The following is a 16,386-nucleotide window of genomic DNA, read 5'->3' on the forward strand; positions in this document are numbered from 1 at the left end:
AGAGCAAGCTTGAACTCGCCACTATTGTCACATTACACACACTGCAGTACATGCACCGTTTTATACAACAGTGGCACAACATCACAGCAGATGTGCATTCGCATTCCCATCTGCGAAAGCAAGTGCTCTGTACATCGAGGGGCAACCCAGCAGTTGACCCAGCAGTGATAAAGCAAGCAGCATGCCAGCAACGGAGATCAAATGATGTGCCCTATAGTAAGCCAGGATAGATGGTCTATTAGTCTCAATCCTTGACGTCTGTGACACCTTCAGAAGCTATCTGAAACCTTGCTTTGGCTTCAGGCAAGCAGAGAGAGCTTATTACTTTACAGATTTGCTCCTCCCATCTTCCCTTGCGAAGAGCAAGCCTGACAGAAACGGTATTGACATTTTAATATGTATAATAAGATGTGAATAGAACTACAACAGAAGTTGGGAAATCCATACAGATAATTGGTTAGTTTATCAGATTACATAGTAAAACACCTTACTGCGGAAGCATGAGCCATGATGTTTCCATCAATGGGCTTGATCTGCGGTCCGGCAAACATAACAGACCATCCACTTGTTCTACTACTTGATTGGTGATAATCCAAGATACTCCAAACTGCAGTGATCAATCAAATCAAATTAAGCAAAAGAGGGCAGTGTGAACATCACTTTCATTTGAGTGGAAGCTAAAGCACAAACATAAAGGTAAAAGGACTTCGGTTTTCTCAATGATCAAAATATGCCAACTTATTCCTCCAAAAAAAATGCTAACTTACAACTGGCCTCAATCTGCCACCTCAAGAAATTAGCCATATGCATTTGCCTTCCTGATAGCTTCCCTCTTCTTGAGTAATCAGTTCTGTACGGAGCTGTGGCACTACATACAACCATGAGAGCAAACCTGCAATTGGAGATATTCAGATGAGAAATTTGGAACAATAGCTAGTTCTTCTATTACTAATCCTCATAAAAATCATATACTAAGAATCACTGGAAATAAGCACCGGCTATTCTGATATGTTCACGATTGCAGCAAATAAACATTTGTAAGCAGAGTTAATAAAAAAATGCTTTGACAGAGTAGCAGTCGCAGCAACAATTTTTTTAGCCTGTTTTTGTATTGTCCATTGTGATATAATCATTGAAGTAGCATTTCTCAATTAGACAAAATAATGAACATTTCAAAGGCATATACAGTATAAGCATAGTATACTATTTGTACTATACATTTTTGACTGAAAAATATGCATTAGTGCCTAACCCACATTAAATATAATGTGTCATGAAGAAAAACGAGGTTTTCTTGTTCAGTGACAGAGTGAAAACTTGCAAAACTACTGATTAAAATAGCAGTGAAGTTCAGTTCTTTGCAAGAGTTATATGTATATTTTAATTTCACATGAAATTGCTGTGTGATAGAAAGAAACAGCATATTAACTAAGGCCTGATTCCTATGATTCATAAGCAGGAAAGACAACCAAATATATATTAGCTTATTTGCTTATAAAGTAAAAAAAGCACACATATATTTTATGAGCTTCAAGTAACATACAGTCAATGCTTGCAGATCAACATAGAGAATGTTTGTATTTGCTGGATAGCTAAACCTGCGAACTAAATCTAGAAAATAGATGATGAAATAATTGATAAGATATCGCCCATTTGTATTATTGATATCTCTGGCTCTCTTCGTTCCACCAAACTGACTGAACTGAAGCAGATATTCTTCAGTGGGAAGAAGCGCAGAAAGAATATGTTCTAAAACTACAATTATCGTCATACAATATACCAACAAATGATTGTCATCCACATTTCATAGCTTAGTTCAACAAAAAAAATGTAGGGAAATTGGCTTCAGGAACCACTCAACTTTTCTAGTCCACTTCAAGTGATATTTTTCTACAGGCACATGACCATCATTTTCTCCATAAGAGTGCATGCTTGCATTTCCACTTTCTCAAAGTCAATGTTACATAATTTTTATTTCTGCGTGCAATTGGGAATGGTCCAAAGAAACATTACCTTCTTGTAGTTACTATAGGTTCTGGGATGCCGTATTTGTCAAACAAGTATACTCAATGCAAGTGATACCGTATGACCATAGCTCCTCAAGGTTTTGTTTAAGTGTAGATACAGAGGTAGTTGCTCGACTTATCTGAGATATATAAATCGCACCTCAACAAATGAATCGTATTTGAACATACAGAAACAAGGTTTAGCTAGCAATAGATATCAAATAGGGAATTTTACATGTGCCCTAGACAACAGGAATTTTCACAACAGTTGTTAAATTTAAATTACTTATATGTAGTTATGCAACTGTGAGACAATTTTAAACAAAAATTATACAGACAGGTTAGTTTTATGTCCAATAGCAGTGCAAATTTCAGAGAGAGGCCACACATTAGCATTTAGAAAGAAAAATACTATAGATTATATATATGTCCATGGTGGGATGAATTTGATAGGTCAGCATAGTTGATCTGTTTTATACCAATGTGGGAGTTATTTGGATCAACTTCCAATTTTTCCAGGCTACCTGGGTGGTGGTATACTCTACTTGTTCAGCTGTGTTGGTTTGGGGTACGGTCAGTCTAGAATAAAATGGGACCATCAAAATGTACCATGCGGTAAAGATTCAGTAGCTGTCTCTCAAACAGATTTTTTTTAATAAAAAAAAGACACCTCTTTAATAGTAAATGTCAGGGTCTGGACATATATACTGCCATTTTATTTGAATCAGCATAGCTCTAGGCCAGAAGAAAGCAAGGTAGATGTAAAATGATAAAGAGCATAGCTATAGGCCATAAGCAAGCAAGGTAGATATAAAATAAATATGGTTCTTGTGTCGAACAAGAGCTTAAAGGATGAAGAGCCTATTGATGTGCACAAGAATTCATGATAAAAAAAACCCCCAGCTTTCGGCTGCATCTGGCGAGCTTGGGCTCCTCTTCGAGTTAAGCTTTTCATGTGGCTTGCTATGATGCAACAACTATGGACCTCGGCTCGCCGTAAGAAACATAGACTGCAGAACTGGGACGAGTGTTGTCTTTGTTGCTAGGACCCCGAGACCTCTGACCATCTGCTTGCCAACTGCAGCTACACGAAGCAGGTCTGGCACTCAGTAGATCAAATGACAGGCAACGCCTCCTTCCTGCCAGCCCCCGGTTCTTCAATGATGGATTGGTGGCTGCTCCGAAGGCGAAGATTCCACGGCGCTAGGAAGAAAGGGATCGACACCACAACCATCTTGGTCTCCTAGCGAATTTGGAAAGAGCGAAACAGTCGTGTCTTCAATAGAGATCCACCACGGACGCCGCAACAGCTAGCAGCAGCAGTCGCGGAGGAAGCGGCGCTCTGGTTCATGGCCGGGGCGCACTGCTTGTCTAGTGTAGGATGGCATTTTGATAATTTGTAACGGTATCTCGACCGACGGTGATGGTCGTTTACTGTCTAGGAGCTCTCATCTCGTGTAATTAGCCCCTAGGATCCCTGCTACCATGTGCGCGCGCCCGGTTTCAGCCTGCGTTGTATAAGTACTATCTATTTCTTTTTAATTGAATGATGCGCAGCTCTCTTGCGTATTCTATAAAAAAAAGATAAAAAAATGCAAAAACCATATTGATCTGATTACTATTTCAGCATGGAAAGGTCCACAGAAAAGGAAGTAAATTCTGAACGTATGCATATGGACTTAATGAATTAGAAACCATCCTGGTATGCATTGTCACGATCAAAAAAAATAATCTTAGCATAGGCAGGCACATCACAATCTTCACATAGGGGCTTAACTCCTAAGATTATGATGTATATCCAATAGACTTAAACTTCAAGTACACTCTCATACGTTTGCCACATATATTTACTGATTGGTTAAAAAAGAGTTCAATCTTTGCAAAACAAAAGCAGGATATCACAGTGAAAATAAACTTTGCAATAATGACTTAGATTTAACTTACCATTTGTCCCCGCAGGACCCCCGGAATAAGGGATCTTTAATTACCCGACCGCCTTCCGCTCGCGGGCGGCGGGGCCACGCGCCCGCGCAGCTGGCTGCCTCACGCTTGCGGGGCCACGCGCCTCGCCGCCGTACGAGCATGTGTCCGGGCTCCGCGCGCCCGTGCCTTGCCACCGCACACGCCTGCCCGACCGGCCGCCGCCACTCACTAGGGTTCGGTGGTGTTCGGTCGGGTGACAGAGGAAGAAGAAAAACACATGCGTGTTCGGTCGAGAGTGAAGGGGTAGGAGCGTAGGAAGGATGAGGGATATTGGTGTCTTTTCATCATGCTACGAAGAGTTTTTCTGTTTTCTCTATTTCATTTATTTAGGATGGAAGTGGCAGAGTTAAATATGATTAAACAGAGACTTTTTTATAAAGTAGGGCTAAAAATGCAAAGTGAATAAAAATGGGGTTACAATTAATTAGGATTCAAAATATGGGGGAAAAACGCAATACTTCCATAGATAAAAAGCATGCAAAGCAAAGCATGGAAAGTTTGTTGATTTGCACTTTTGACAGATGCATGTTGCTGGCTCGTGTGGACACTGGATACAAACTTGAAGAACTTCCAACTAAAATATTGATGAAGCTTTCAACCGATGGCATACAAGTATACAACCCCGCGCGCTGCAATTCCTTTGCAGCCAGCCAGCGCATCGGCGCGGCGAGTCGGCGACCGGTGAGGGGCCGGTGCGCGTGGGCGAGCGCTGGCGCGACGCCGTCCACGCGAATCAGGGTAGCCGACCGCCGCGCGTCGACAGGGACGGCACGGGCATCGACGACGCCAAGTATGCTGGCAGTCAGGGTGTCACCGTGTCAGGGAGCTGCACGTGCCACGCGTATCGATTAGACGGCCGGCGTCGACGTCAGGGGTCGCCCGAGTTCGCTGGCCGGCCGGTGGCCACCATTAATCTCGCCCAATGTCCGCGCCGCCGTGGTGATCTAGCTAGATGAATAACAGATGGCGATTAATGCAAACAATTATTACCGAAAGCATTAAAAATTAAAGGCAATTTTCAGTAGGCTTTGCTTCTATGGTTGAAACCGTACTTTTTCTTTAAAAATAATGATTGACGATATAGAGTCACAGGAACCTTGAATCGTAGTATCATGTGATCGTCATCAAACGGTTAATTAAAATTTCTCTCTGCTGCAATTTAAGCAAATTTGTCAACTAGACAACTGCTCAACATTATTTTCTTCTCTGTTTGGCAGCAGAACTGAAGAATGGCACCACTCGAACACGGAATGTTTTGTGTTAGTCCCTAAGCATATTCAACAGTCAACACGCAAGCTAGAAATGTACTGGATCATGTCGTCGATCGCCTTACCTGTTTGAAATGTACACGCATGCATGTACAAAGATTTTGTTCTTTTTTGATGCGAGAAGATTCTGTTCCAGAAGGTTGTGTAGGTTATGGTCAACATTTTAGTGACCAAGTCAACGCTGTAGCACTGTGCATTTTGTTTGTGAATAATGTTTTTTTGTTACTTTGCAGTCACCAATAATCAAACCCAAAAAAAAAAAAAAACGGTCCATTCACGCCGACGTCAGTTAGAAGAAGCTAGCCAGCCAGCTGCTATTTCGTCCAGTTCAGATTCAGACAACGAAGTCCAAACACGGAACGGGCACGCCACGACACGTACTACAAAATGAAGCCGAGACGGAAGAACTCGCACGAGCACTGCTGCTTCGGCGCGACACGACGACGATCGCGGCGCCATGCAGCGGCGGCGACGAACAGGAAGAGCGCACCACCACCACCCCTTGTTCCTCCAGGCGGCGGCCGTCCTAGCCCACCTCCTCCTCGCCGCCGGCGCCGGTGACGCGGGCGCGCCGGCGATCCTGGGCACGGTGTGCGGTAACACGAGGACGCCGAACCCGGAGGCCTTCGACGTCAGCTTCGTCACCACCCTGGAGATGATCTACCAGAACGTGACGCGCTCCGGGTTCGGCGCCGCCGGCTCCGGCACCGGCAACAACACCGTCTTTGGCCTCGGCCAGTGCCTCGCCTACCTCTCCTCGACCGACTGCCAGCTCTGCTACGCGCAGAGCCGCGTGAAGCTGCCCCACTGCCTCCCGGCCGACGGCGGCCGCATCTACCTCGACGGCTGCTTCCTCCGCTACGGCGCCCGCAACTTCACCGCCGACTCCACCGACGCCGGCGACACCGCGGTGTGCGGCTCCAACGCCACCGGCGGCGGTGCGCCGGGGTTCGCGGCGGCGGCGGCGGAGCTGGTGCGGAACGTCACGGCTACCGCGCCGGGCGCGAGGGACTACTACTACGCGTCGTCGTCCGCGGAGTCCTCCGGGCGCGCGGCGCGGGCGTACGCGGCGGCGCAGTGCTGGAGGTCGCTCAACGCCAGCGCGTGCGCGGCGTGCGTGGCGAGCGCGCGCGACCGGGTGCTCCGCCAGTGCCTGCCCGGCGCGGCCGAGGGGTACGGCCTGAACGCCGGCTGCGTCGTCAGGTACTCGACGCGGCCGTTCTACCTGGCGGCGGACGCCGGCGGCGGTGGCGGCGGATCGTCCAGTGAGTACATTCTACGTACTGCTATTATTGTCTCAATTTGGTTCCTCAAGAAATGGTCGTTCGTTGGACTTTCTGGTCTGTTCTTGGTCCAAAAGTTTCACGGGGAAGATCAGAGAAGGCGTGCCGTGTCTGAATTTTAGTGATAGCAACAAAGCATGTGCTTGCTGCGTGCACGCGAGTATCATGCAAATGGAAAAGATACAGAGGGTTAAACTGCAAAATCCGCATATATGATGATCATCACATTACTCCCCTCCAAAGAAGTTCTTAAGAGGTTGACCTTCTTTTTTTTTTGCTGGATTTTTCATGGCATGCAGCTCGGCACATAGTTGTCATCGTGATCGCTTCGGTCTTCTCGGCACTGGCCGTCATCGGCATAGCATTCGTCTGGACGAAAATGAGGTCGAGAAGAGATAATCTCCATGACGGTATGTAAACTCCAACATGCCATTGGGCATTGGCACCTTATGCCATATTCCTATGAATATAATAATTGACACTGTGCTCTGCTGAGCTACACTGCACAGACATGGACGGCTCCGGCGAGATCATCCGCGCCATCGCCGCGTCGCACCTCAGCTTCAAGTACGAGGAGCTGCGCCGGGCGACCGACGAGTTCAACCAGATCAACAAGCTCGGCCAAGGTGGCTACGGATCAGTTTACAAGGTACATTATCCTACGCTCCCACCTTTCTGAATACACATATCGCAACAATTGCAATGCAAGTCTTGTATGAACTGTTTGAGATTGCAATGGCTTTGGTTTCTGAAAACTGAAATCCATGGTGGCGTAGGGCGTGCTGCCAGACGGCCGGGAGGTGGCCGTGAAGCGGCTCTTCTTCAACACGCGGCAGTGGGCCGACCAATTCTTCAACGAGGTGAAGCTCGTCAGCCAGGTGCAGCACAAGAACCTGGTGAAACTGCTGGGCTGCAGCGTCGAGGGCCCCGAGAGCCTCCTCGTCTACGAGTACCTCTGCAACACCAGCCTCGACCACTACCTGTTTGGTATCCACCCTAACCGCTGCATTCTGAATTTTCTTCTCTGTACCTGAAAATGTGGATGCGTCTCTGACCTTTTCGCGGTCGACGGTGATGCAGACGCGTTCAAGAAGAACGCCCTGGATTGGGAGAGGAGGTTCGAGATCGTCCTGGGCACGGCAGAGGGCCTTTCCTACCTGCACAATGCTTCGGAGATCAGGATCATACATAGGGACATCAAGGCCAGCAACATACTGCTGGATGAGAGGTTCAGGCCAAAGATTGCCGACTTCGGCCTGGCGAGGAACTTCTTGGAAGATCAGAGCCACCTCAGCACTGGTCTTGCAGGAACCTTGTAAGCCCAATTCCTTCCTCCAGATATCATAAAACAACCGCAAGTTCATGTGACAAATGAAGAAAAAAATTGTGAAAAAACTTGTCTGGAGAAATGGCACTCACTACAACAATTTTTTCTTGCACAGTGGATACATGGCTCCAGAGTACATCGTCCACGGGCAATTGACAGAGAAGGCCGACATCTACAGCTACGGCGTGCTAGTCCTCGAGATCATCACCGGTCGGAAGAACCACAACTCGGTGGCGTCATCGGCAGAAGGCCTTTCACTCATGGCACTGGTACAAATTTCTAACATGCCACCTCACTCTCACTCAAGTGATACTTGTTACTGTAGCATTTCAGAAAACCTGATCGAGCTAGCACTGCTCTGTCTTTCTTCAGATATGGAAGCACTACAACGCAGGCACCCTGATGGAACTCCTGGACCCAAACCTTCGCGATCAGTGCTCGGAGGAGGAAGCTCTGCAAGTGTTCCACATTGGGTTACTATGCGCGCAGGCGTCGCCGAACCTCAGGCCGCCGATGTGGAAGGTGGTCGAGATGCTGAGCGGCAGGGCAAAGGTGCTTCCCCGGCCCACCCAGCCTCCGTTCATCGACGTGAAGGGGTCGAACGCGAAGAGCGATAGCTCAGGGTCGACGTCTCTTCTGACGAATTCGGACAGGTCGCCGTTCTCGCTGAACCAGCTATCAGTGAGTGGGGTGGAGGCCAGGTAAAAGGTGTGGATGATGTTAGAGATTATCCATTATGTTGAGGATTAGTCTGACTTTTCTGGTCATGGATCTTTCGTCGACCTGATAACGTACTACTTGATTGCTGTGTGTAAGTCTTCGGAAGAAAGATTCCTGTTTGTAAGTAGTAGACATCCAGAAAATTTTGAAACCTTAGTATTCTCCAAACATTCAGAGCACAGCCATTTCGATCACTTTCGCGGAGAATTTTCTTTTGTGTACTCGCTAAATGAGTATAACTGAAACTGGTATTTGCCAAATTTAACCATGGAAATTCAATGTGCAAATTAAGCCTAATATTAAGCAGTAATGCAAGCATCCAGTAAATAGTCCATCTTTTTAAAACTTTCACTTTTGCCATGTACACCTTCCACAGGGATCCAGTATCACCTCACAAGAACCCACAGATTGGAGCACACCTGCCATCATCTCTCAGCAACAAAGCAATTGAAAGTCAGACAACTCATACGCCCATACTGACTGAGAGTTGGAAGAATTGATCGGGATGGGGACTGGCAACACGAGAGCTCAAACAGCTGTGAAGCCTAAGACTTCCAGGTCTGATCAGAGATTCAGAGTTGCTGCTGCTGCTGCCTGGAACGCTGCTGAATTTGGTGGCTGCGTGATCTGGTCCGGTCGCTGTCGATTTGTTCATGCAAGTTTTGTCAAAACTTACTGCTGAGGAGGAGTTAATGGGCCAGCAGCTAGCCAAATGGCCTGACTGGTGGAAGGATAGAATATTGATGAGCATGGGTAAGTGTTCGCCGCCGCCCAGGACGGAGACGGTTGAACGACCAGCATCAGTGCTCGTTGAAACTGAAGACAGGACGCTTGCAGCCGGCGTGCTGCTTCACGCCTTCTCGCTGTTTTTTTCCCGATGCACAGTGCATATCTAGAGGACTGGCAACAAAACACGGTGAGTTTGGTACGCACTGTGTGATTTTCTCATGTGAAAAACAAGATAAAAATTTTAAAACAATGCAGCAGTTCTTAGGGAAATGGTATCCACACGCAGCAACCGTGTTGTATGGTCTAAGCAAAATTTCAAGAGGAGGACACTGTCAACTTCGCGTGCACATCGGTACGTTTTGCACTGTTAGAAGAGAAAATCAGTGTTTTTCATTTTTAATAAAACCGGGATTGAACTTTATCTTGAGGTTTTGCATGCACATACAAAGCTAAAAAAGAGTGATTCAAAATTTTCTTCTTTTCAAAAAAAGAGAGAGAAATTTAGGTCAGCCTAGCCTGCATTATCGGACTGACGCTTCTTCTTCTTCTTCTCCAAGTGACGCCAGCCTAGCCTGCATTATTTCCCGGTTCCGGGCGCAGGATACTAGCTGAGGCGAGGGAGGAGAAAAGAATATTGGTGTTGTTCCTTGGCATGCTCAGGGCCGGTCCTGAGTTTCGAGGGGCCCGGGGCATGTTACCCACCAGGGCACACATGACACAAGTGATGTTGTTCAGCCTGTTCGCTTCAGCTTATTCAGCCAGCTTATCAACCACCCAACAGTGTTTTCCTCTCACAACAAATCAGCTGTTTCAGCTTTTCAGCCGGCTTATAAGCTGAAGCGAACAGACCCGTTGTTAGCAAGGATACTGTGCAGCTAGCGTTGCTGTTGTTAGGGCATGTACAACCCACAGACAGGTGTTTGTCTTTAAGCGCCTCGAATTTATCATACAGACATGTATAAAGACAGGTCATACAACCCACAGACAGGGGGTCCGTCTCTAAAGTTTAATGCTTTGCATGTAGCTAAGATCAACTATAAATAAATTTTTTTATACCATTATGTGGCTATTTGATAGAAAATGTATCAAGGATAAATAAGAGCAACATGATTACAATATTTTTAAAAACCATCAATATAATAATTATATTACATATAGATGCAACGTCTTTTATCTAATTTCCTTTGTTTCCGTAGCGTTACCATACGTGCTCGATTAGATTCTTCTTCAGTTTCCTATGTGTTGGTCAAGCTTTGATAGTGGAATTTCTACGAAGTACCTCTACGAAGGTAGGATTAGGGTTGTCCTTGTACGCACTTCAGGTGGGAGCACTAACGTTGCACTTGGATTCTCATTCAAATCCAAGACTTCTCTAATTGAATCCTTCTCATCTTCCACTATCATATTGTGAAGGATAACACAAGCTTGCATTATGTTGATAACGTCCCCCTGCTTCCATAACCTTGCTGGTCGACGAACAATATCAAAGCGTGATTGCAGCACACCAAATGCACACTCGACATCTTTCCTCACCCCTTCTTGCATCAATGCAAATAATTTGTCTTCCGCCGACTGAGGGGCCGTCACTGTCTTCACAAATACTGCCCATTCTGGATATATTTTATCGGCAAGATAATAACCCATGTCATATTATGTTCCATTTACATTATAGGGTACCGCAGGAGCTTCCTCTTTTATTGCTTGAATGAACAGTGGTGACTTGTTTAGAACGTTTATGTCATTCTGAGACCTGGCGGTACCAAAGAAAGCATGCCATATACGAAGATTCTTGCCACTGCTTCAAGGATCATAGTAGGAACGCCTTTATCACCACGTGTGAACATGCCTTCCCAACCTTTTGGACAATTCTTCCATGCTCAATGCATACAATCGATGCTTCCCAACATTCCTGGAAAATCACGAGCCTCATTTTCTCGTAAGATTTTTTCCAGTTCATCGCTTCTTGGAGGGCGTAGATATTCTTCACCGAATTTTTCAATCACTCCTTCAGCAAATTTTCCTAAAATCTCCAAACAAGTGCTTGCAGCTATCTTTAACACCTCATCAAGTTGATCAGCCGAGGTTCCATAAGTTAGCATTCTGATAGTCGCGGGTTGTGTTCCTAGCCGAGACTATGGAAGTGAGGGTGGCCTAACGAGGTGGTAGACCATAAGTGGCAAAAGTTGCCTTGCTTCCGGGAACAGTAAATTTAGAGTGATAAGAGCAACTTCAGCAGACCTTCTAAATAACCCACTCTAATAGGCCCTCCATTTTAAGGAGGCCTCCAAAATTCTCCTCACACCATCCATTCCTAGGGGATCTCTAGGGAGCCCTCTATTCATGGCGGAGCTGTTTAGAAGGTACTGTTGGAATTGAGAGAAAAATCAAACCCGTGGAAAGTAGGGGCAGCCCCTACTCCAAAAAGTAGAGGGTTTGTTTATAAGGTGTTGCTAGGGTTGCTCTAACATATTGTGTTATTGTGTGGGTGGGTGTAGGAGGGGGAGGCAGTGGACCCAGAGGTAGAGACTCTACCGTCAGAGGAGGGTGGAGGCACGCTAGATCTGAGCATTTTTGACCCGATCCAACCTGGTCCGAGCCTATTGGGATTTGTCCCATCCACGCTTGCTATGGGATTGGGTGTGGTAAGTGAAAATTAAGTTCGAAATAATTTGGACCAGCTCGAGCCCACCCATACAATTTATTTGATTTTTTAATTGAAAAAATCAGCCTAACAATGTCCATGGGAGGGTCATGGGCGCAAATTTTCAGTTTGAAATGAATTAGGATTTTTTTCAACCCGGTCGGAGCCTGACCCGGCCCGAAAAATGCTCATGTCTAATGCTGGCAGCACAAACGTGAGACGGTGTCAGACCGACGGTGGAGAGCGAGTGCAACTGAGCTGCGGTTAAGGGTCCAGGTGCTGAGCAGTGTATCACTTTTCTTGTCAAGGATATATAGCTAGCGAGATCATGACTTTGGATGTGCAACTAGATTTCCTTGGTGTTTGTTCAGTAAAAAATTTGCTTACTAGCTCCAGAGAGCTTAATCGGCTCGCCTGGCTGGCAAGGGCCTCGTTGCCCACACCAGCTAGGAGAGGCGAGGCGAACCTTGCTTAGAAATCAAGCAAATCCTAAGAGCGCATTTGGTATAGCTCTGGAGCTGAACTCCAGCAACTCCAGCCAATTTTTCACCTAAACACCTCATGTCCAAAATTCCATGGAGCTGCCAACTTCATGGAGCTGTAGTGCAAATGGGGGTGGAGTTTTGGAGCACCTATTTTGCAGCTCCAAAATCACACAATATGAATCTCCTCGTAGAGTTAGTGGGTAATTACCCACCAATGCCAACTGATTACACAGAAAATTAGTTCACTTCTTTTTCTCCCGAGACCCCCCCGCGCCACATCTCCCTCCCGCGTCTGTTCCTCAATCCCGCGCCTGCTTTGTTCCTGGCGCCCGACCCCTGCCGCCGCCTAGGGTTTGGCCGCCGCCATCCCCGTCGCCGGCCGCTGTCCACCCCCACTACCGCCGGCCGTCGTTATCCTGTCCTACTGCCCTCGTCCACCCCCACCGGCCGCTGTCCTGCTGCCCCTACCGACCACCGCCAGCCCGTCGAGCCCTGCCGCCGGTCGCCCCCGTCAACAGGAAACCCTCCGCCAGCCGTAGAACAAGGTAATTTTTTCCCGTTTTGATTCAAAAATTGATTTATTTTGTATGCCTAATTCCTTTCATAGTCAAGATTGGTTTGATTTGTTGTTGCAATCCTAGATTCACAGTACATATTTTGCAATCCAAAATTTGTTGTCTGTACTAGAAAAATACGGACAGTACCATTTCAATGAAGTAGATTAATTCCGTCTAATATAAATTTTTTGAGTTGGATAGATGCCTGAAATTGATTGGAACTCGGAGAACACTCGGGTGCTTTGTACGTTGTTTGCTGAACAAGTTGGAAAAGAAAATCGGCCAAACATACACTTGAATGCACTTGTTTATGCTGAGGTTGAGAAAGGGTTCAAAGATAGACTGGAATTGTGGCTACCAAGGTTCAGATCAAGAACAAATAGGACAAGTTGAAGGAAGATTTTAAGGCATGGAAGAAACTAATGCTGAGGCAAACAGGGACTGGTTGGGACCCTATAAACAAGACTATTGCTATGGATGGTGAATGCTAGAAAAAAGCTAGAGCTGTAAGTTGGTTCAAAATTTTTGATTCAAAATTTTTGATATATTTATTTTGCATACGTCAATTCTATTGGTAATACTTATAATAATATGTGTTGTTTTGTTTATTTCAAGACATTCCGGTTGGTGGAAAGTTTAAAAAGAAGGTCCTTGAGAATGAAGATGAATTAGCCAAGTGCTTTGCTGACATCACTACTATTGGTATTGATCATTGGTCTCCTCATGTTGTGAATGTTGAAGCAAAAGAAAATGTTGATGAGACACAAGATGAGGCAACCAATTTTGAGCCACAAGATGATGATTTCGTTCCTGAAACACAAGATGAGGATATTTGTATTTCTCCTCCACCTACGAGTGGCAAGAGATTGGCAAGGTCTGTTGAAAGAAGTGGCAAGAAGGCGAAGTCTGGGAGTGCACTTCTAATTCAAGAAGCAGTAACAAGTATGGCAAGTTCAGTCAATGAATATGTTTCGAAGAGACATGGAAAATACTTTGTTGATGAAGTGATGGGGTTGTGATTGCTTGTGGGACCGGCTATGATAGCAATGAATATTACATTGCGTCTGAACTATTTGTGAAGAAGGAGCAAAGGGAGATGTTCATGACCATGCCTACCAATGAGATTAGGTTCAATTGGCTTAGGAGGAAATACAATGACAAAAATAAAAGTAGAAATGGCAATGAGACTGATGTCATTTATGTATGCCACATTTTATTTTTGTCACATGTATGCCACATTTTATTTTTGTCACATGTATGCTACATTTTATTTTTGTGCACTTTATTTATGTATGGTAGTTGTATCTTACATTTCATTTATGTAAATGTTCATAGATGTCTTCAAGTAAGACTGATGACTCTAGTAATGATGGGGAATTTTTTTTTAAAATTGTTGAGACCAGTGCTAAACTAGCACAAAGTTATCATAACTTGTATATGGACAAGGCACCGCCGAAGTTTATGTTTTCACAACAAAGTGGAATGGGATGGTTGATGGAGATGATAAACGCTCCGGGAGAGTGTCATCGAATGCTTCAAATGAATGAGGTTATTTTTCATGATCTTCATGATGTGTTGGTTTAGAAGTACGGATTAAAACCATCCAAACACATGAATACATATGAAATGCTTGCAATTTTCCTATTCACATGTGGTGGTTGTGAGTCAAATAGAAGAGGACAAAATAAGTTCAAACACTCAGGTGAAACCATTAGTAGAAAATTTCATGAAATTCTAGATTGTGTGGTTGCCATGGCATAACATTTCTTGAGACCAACAGATCCTAATTTTCGCAATGCGCACAAGAGGATTAGGAATGACAAGAGAGCATATCCACACTTTAAGGATTGCATTGGTGCAGTTGATGGAACCCATATTCGTGTGTCTTTATCACCTGAAGAACAAGTGAGATATATTGGTAAGACTAGAATTGCAACTCAAAATGTGCTTGCTGTTTGTGATTTTGATATGCGCTTCACCTATGTGGCTGCGGATCAACCGGGTTCTTTGCATAACACAAGTGTATTGTACCATGCATTGGAAGCAGATGTAGATGTCTCCCCACATCCTCCTCAATGTAAATATTTTTCCTTATGTTCTTGTTCATATTTGTATACGCAAACTTATCTTGTTTTACATATGTGTAGGCAAGTACTATATTGTAGATGGGGGCTATCCTAATCGTCCGGGGAACCTGGCTCCATACAAGGGTGAAGGATACCACTAACCTGAGTGGCATCGAGGTATGGAATCAAATACTCCAAAAGAGAAGTTCAACCGTATACACTCATCTGTTCGTAATATTATTGACCACTCATTTGGAGTATTAGAAATGAAATGGCAAATCCTTTACAAGATGCCCTGTCATTCAATGGTCACACAAAAGAAGATTGTTGCTACTACCATGGTCCTACACAATTTCATACGTGAACAGTGGACTTTGCTAATTTTGATAAAGATCCTACCTACATGCCTACTATTCCGGAAAGGTACAACAAGTATGTCGTGTCTCAACATGCCTCTAATGGATCAACTTCAGAATCAAGCTTTGTGACTATGGACACATTTCGTGATAGTATAGCTACATCCATCGCCCTAGCATGGAACTAGTGCAATGATTATTGTAGTGACCTTATTTTGGAACTATGAACTTATTTCGTAATTTCAGTTCTAGACAAATGACATGTAATGTATTATTATTTTGGACTTCACTGCATCTACTTTCATTTCATATTTGTGAGAAGTAGTTCAAGTTGTTCATTTTATCTAAAGAACAGTATATTTATTTGAACCAGAAGCAAGAATGGCAATCTACCCTCAAACTCCTCTTTTCTAGAGCTGGGGATACCCTCCCAGCCAAACACCTCCATCAGACAGCTTCAACTTCACCTAGAGCTGGCTCCACCTGGAGTTTTCGACAGCTCCACCCAGAGTTGGAGCCATGCCAAACAAGGTGTTTATTATATTGGATCCGTATCTAAGATTAGCTTTTTTTTAACGAACCAGGCAGGAGAGCTGCCGATTATATTAAAAAACAAGAATACACCTAGATTGGCACAACAACAAACAACCGAACAACAACAGTCGGTTGGATTGGGACATCAACACAGCCGCACAACTCCACTCGAAATACTAACTCAAAACAACAACCGGTTAGATTGAGACATCAACATAGCTACACAACTCAACTTAACTCCACCTGACTCACCAAACCGCACCACCACAACCCGAGAGAATAGCCGACAAGTGACACTCATCTCAAGAGCTGTTATCCCTGACGATGTCCCACGTCAACCAGTCACTGCCATGCAGAACTAGGCGCCGCAGTCCGCTGCAAGCCATGTAGCTACCACGACTGTTCCACCATACCACCGTCATCTTCAGGCC

At 45.1% G+C, this 16,386-nt stretch overlaps 1 protein-coding gene across 8 annotated transcripts; it reads left to right on the plus strand.

Annotated features, from left to right (window-relative positions):
• The first annotated feature begins 5,599 nt into the window (after positions 1 to 5,599).
• On the plus strand, positions 5,600 to 14,346 carry LOC101755504 (cysteine-rich receptor-like protein kinase 2). 8 transcript variants are annotated; one of them, XR_001163532.2, is made up of 11 exons: positions 5,600 to 6,522; positions 6,840 to 6,950; positions 7,050 to 7,189; positions 7,317 to 7,527; positions 7,621 to 7,855; positions 7,983 to 8,136; positions 8,240 to 8,568; positions 8,964 to 9,503; positions 9,575 to 9,668; positions 13,201 to 13,505; positions 13,615 to 14,346. XR_001163532.2 is itself a non-coding variant. In XM_012844360.2 (8 exons), the coding sequence occupies exons 1-8, from the start codon at positions 5,715 to 5,717 to the stop codon at positions 9,085 to 9,087; spliced, it is 2,112 nt and encodes a 703-aa protein (XP_012699814.1). In that variant the 5' UTR covers positions 5,600 to 5,714; the 3' UTR covers positions 9,088 to 10,316. The 8 variants fall into 8 exon arrangements, 3 of the variants coding, with proteins under 3 accessions (XP_012699814.1, XP_012699816.1, XP_012699815.1); XR_001163533.2 differs by lacking the exons at positions 13,201 to 13,505; positions 13,615 to 14,346 and adding an exon at positions 9,874 to 10,316 and having other exon boundaries at positions 9,572 to 9,668; XR_001163530.2 differs by lacking the exons at positions 13,201 to 13,505; positions 13,615 to 14,346 and adding an exon at positions 9,874 to 10,316.
• The last annotated feature ends 2,040 nt before the right edge of the window (positions 14,347 to 16,386 follow it).

The sequence above is a fragment of the Setaria italica genome, chromosome III (assembly GCF_000263155.2).
Source record: "Setaria italica strain Yugu1 chromosome III, Setaria_italica_v2.0, whole genome shotgun sequence".
NCBI classification, from domain to species: domain Eukaryota; kingdom Viridiplantae; phylum Streptophyta; class Magnoliopsida; order Poales; family Poaceae; genus Setaria; species Setaria italica.

Bases quoted from the DNA above. Each gene is read 5' to 3' on its own strand.
- LOC101755504 (XM_012844360.2), top strand. From the start codon at position 5,715: ATGCAGCGGCGGCGACGAACAGGAAGAGCGCACCACCACCACCCCTTG. The intron at 7,190-7,316 runs GTACATTATCCT...ATGGTGGCGTAG, and splicing joins GCTACGGATCAGTTTACAAG to GGCGTGCTGCCAGACGGCCG. The intron at 7,528-7,620 runs GTATCCACCCTA...ACGGTGATGCAG, and splicing joins CCTCGACCACTACCTGTTTG to ACGCGTTCAAGAAGAACGCC.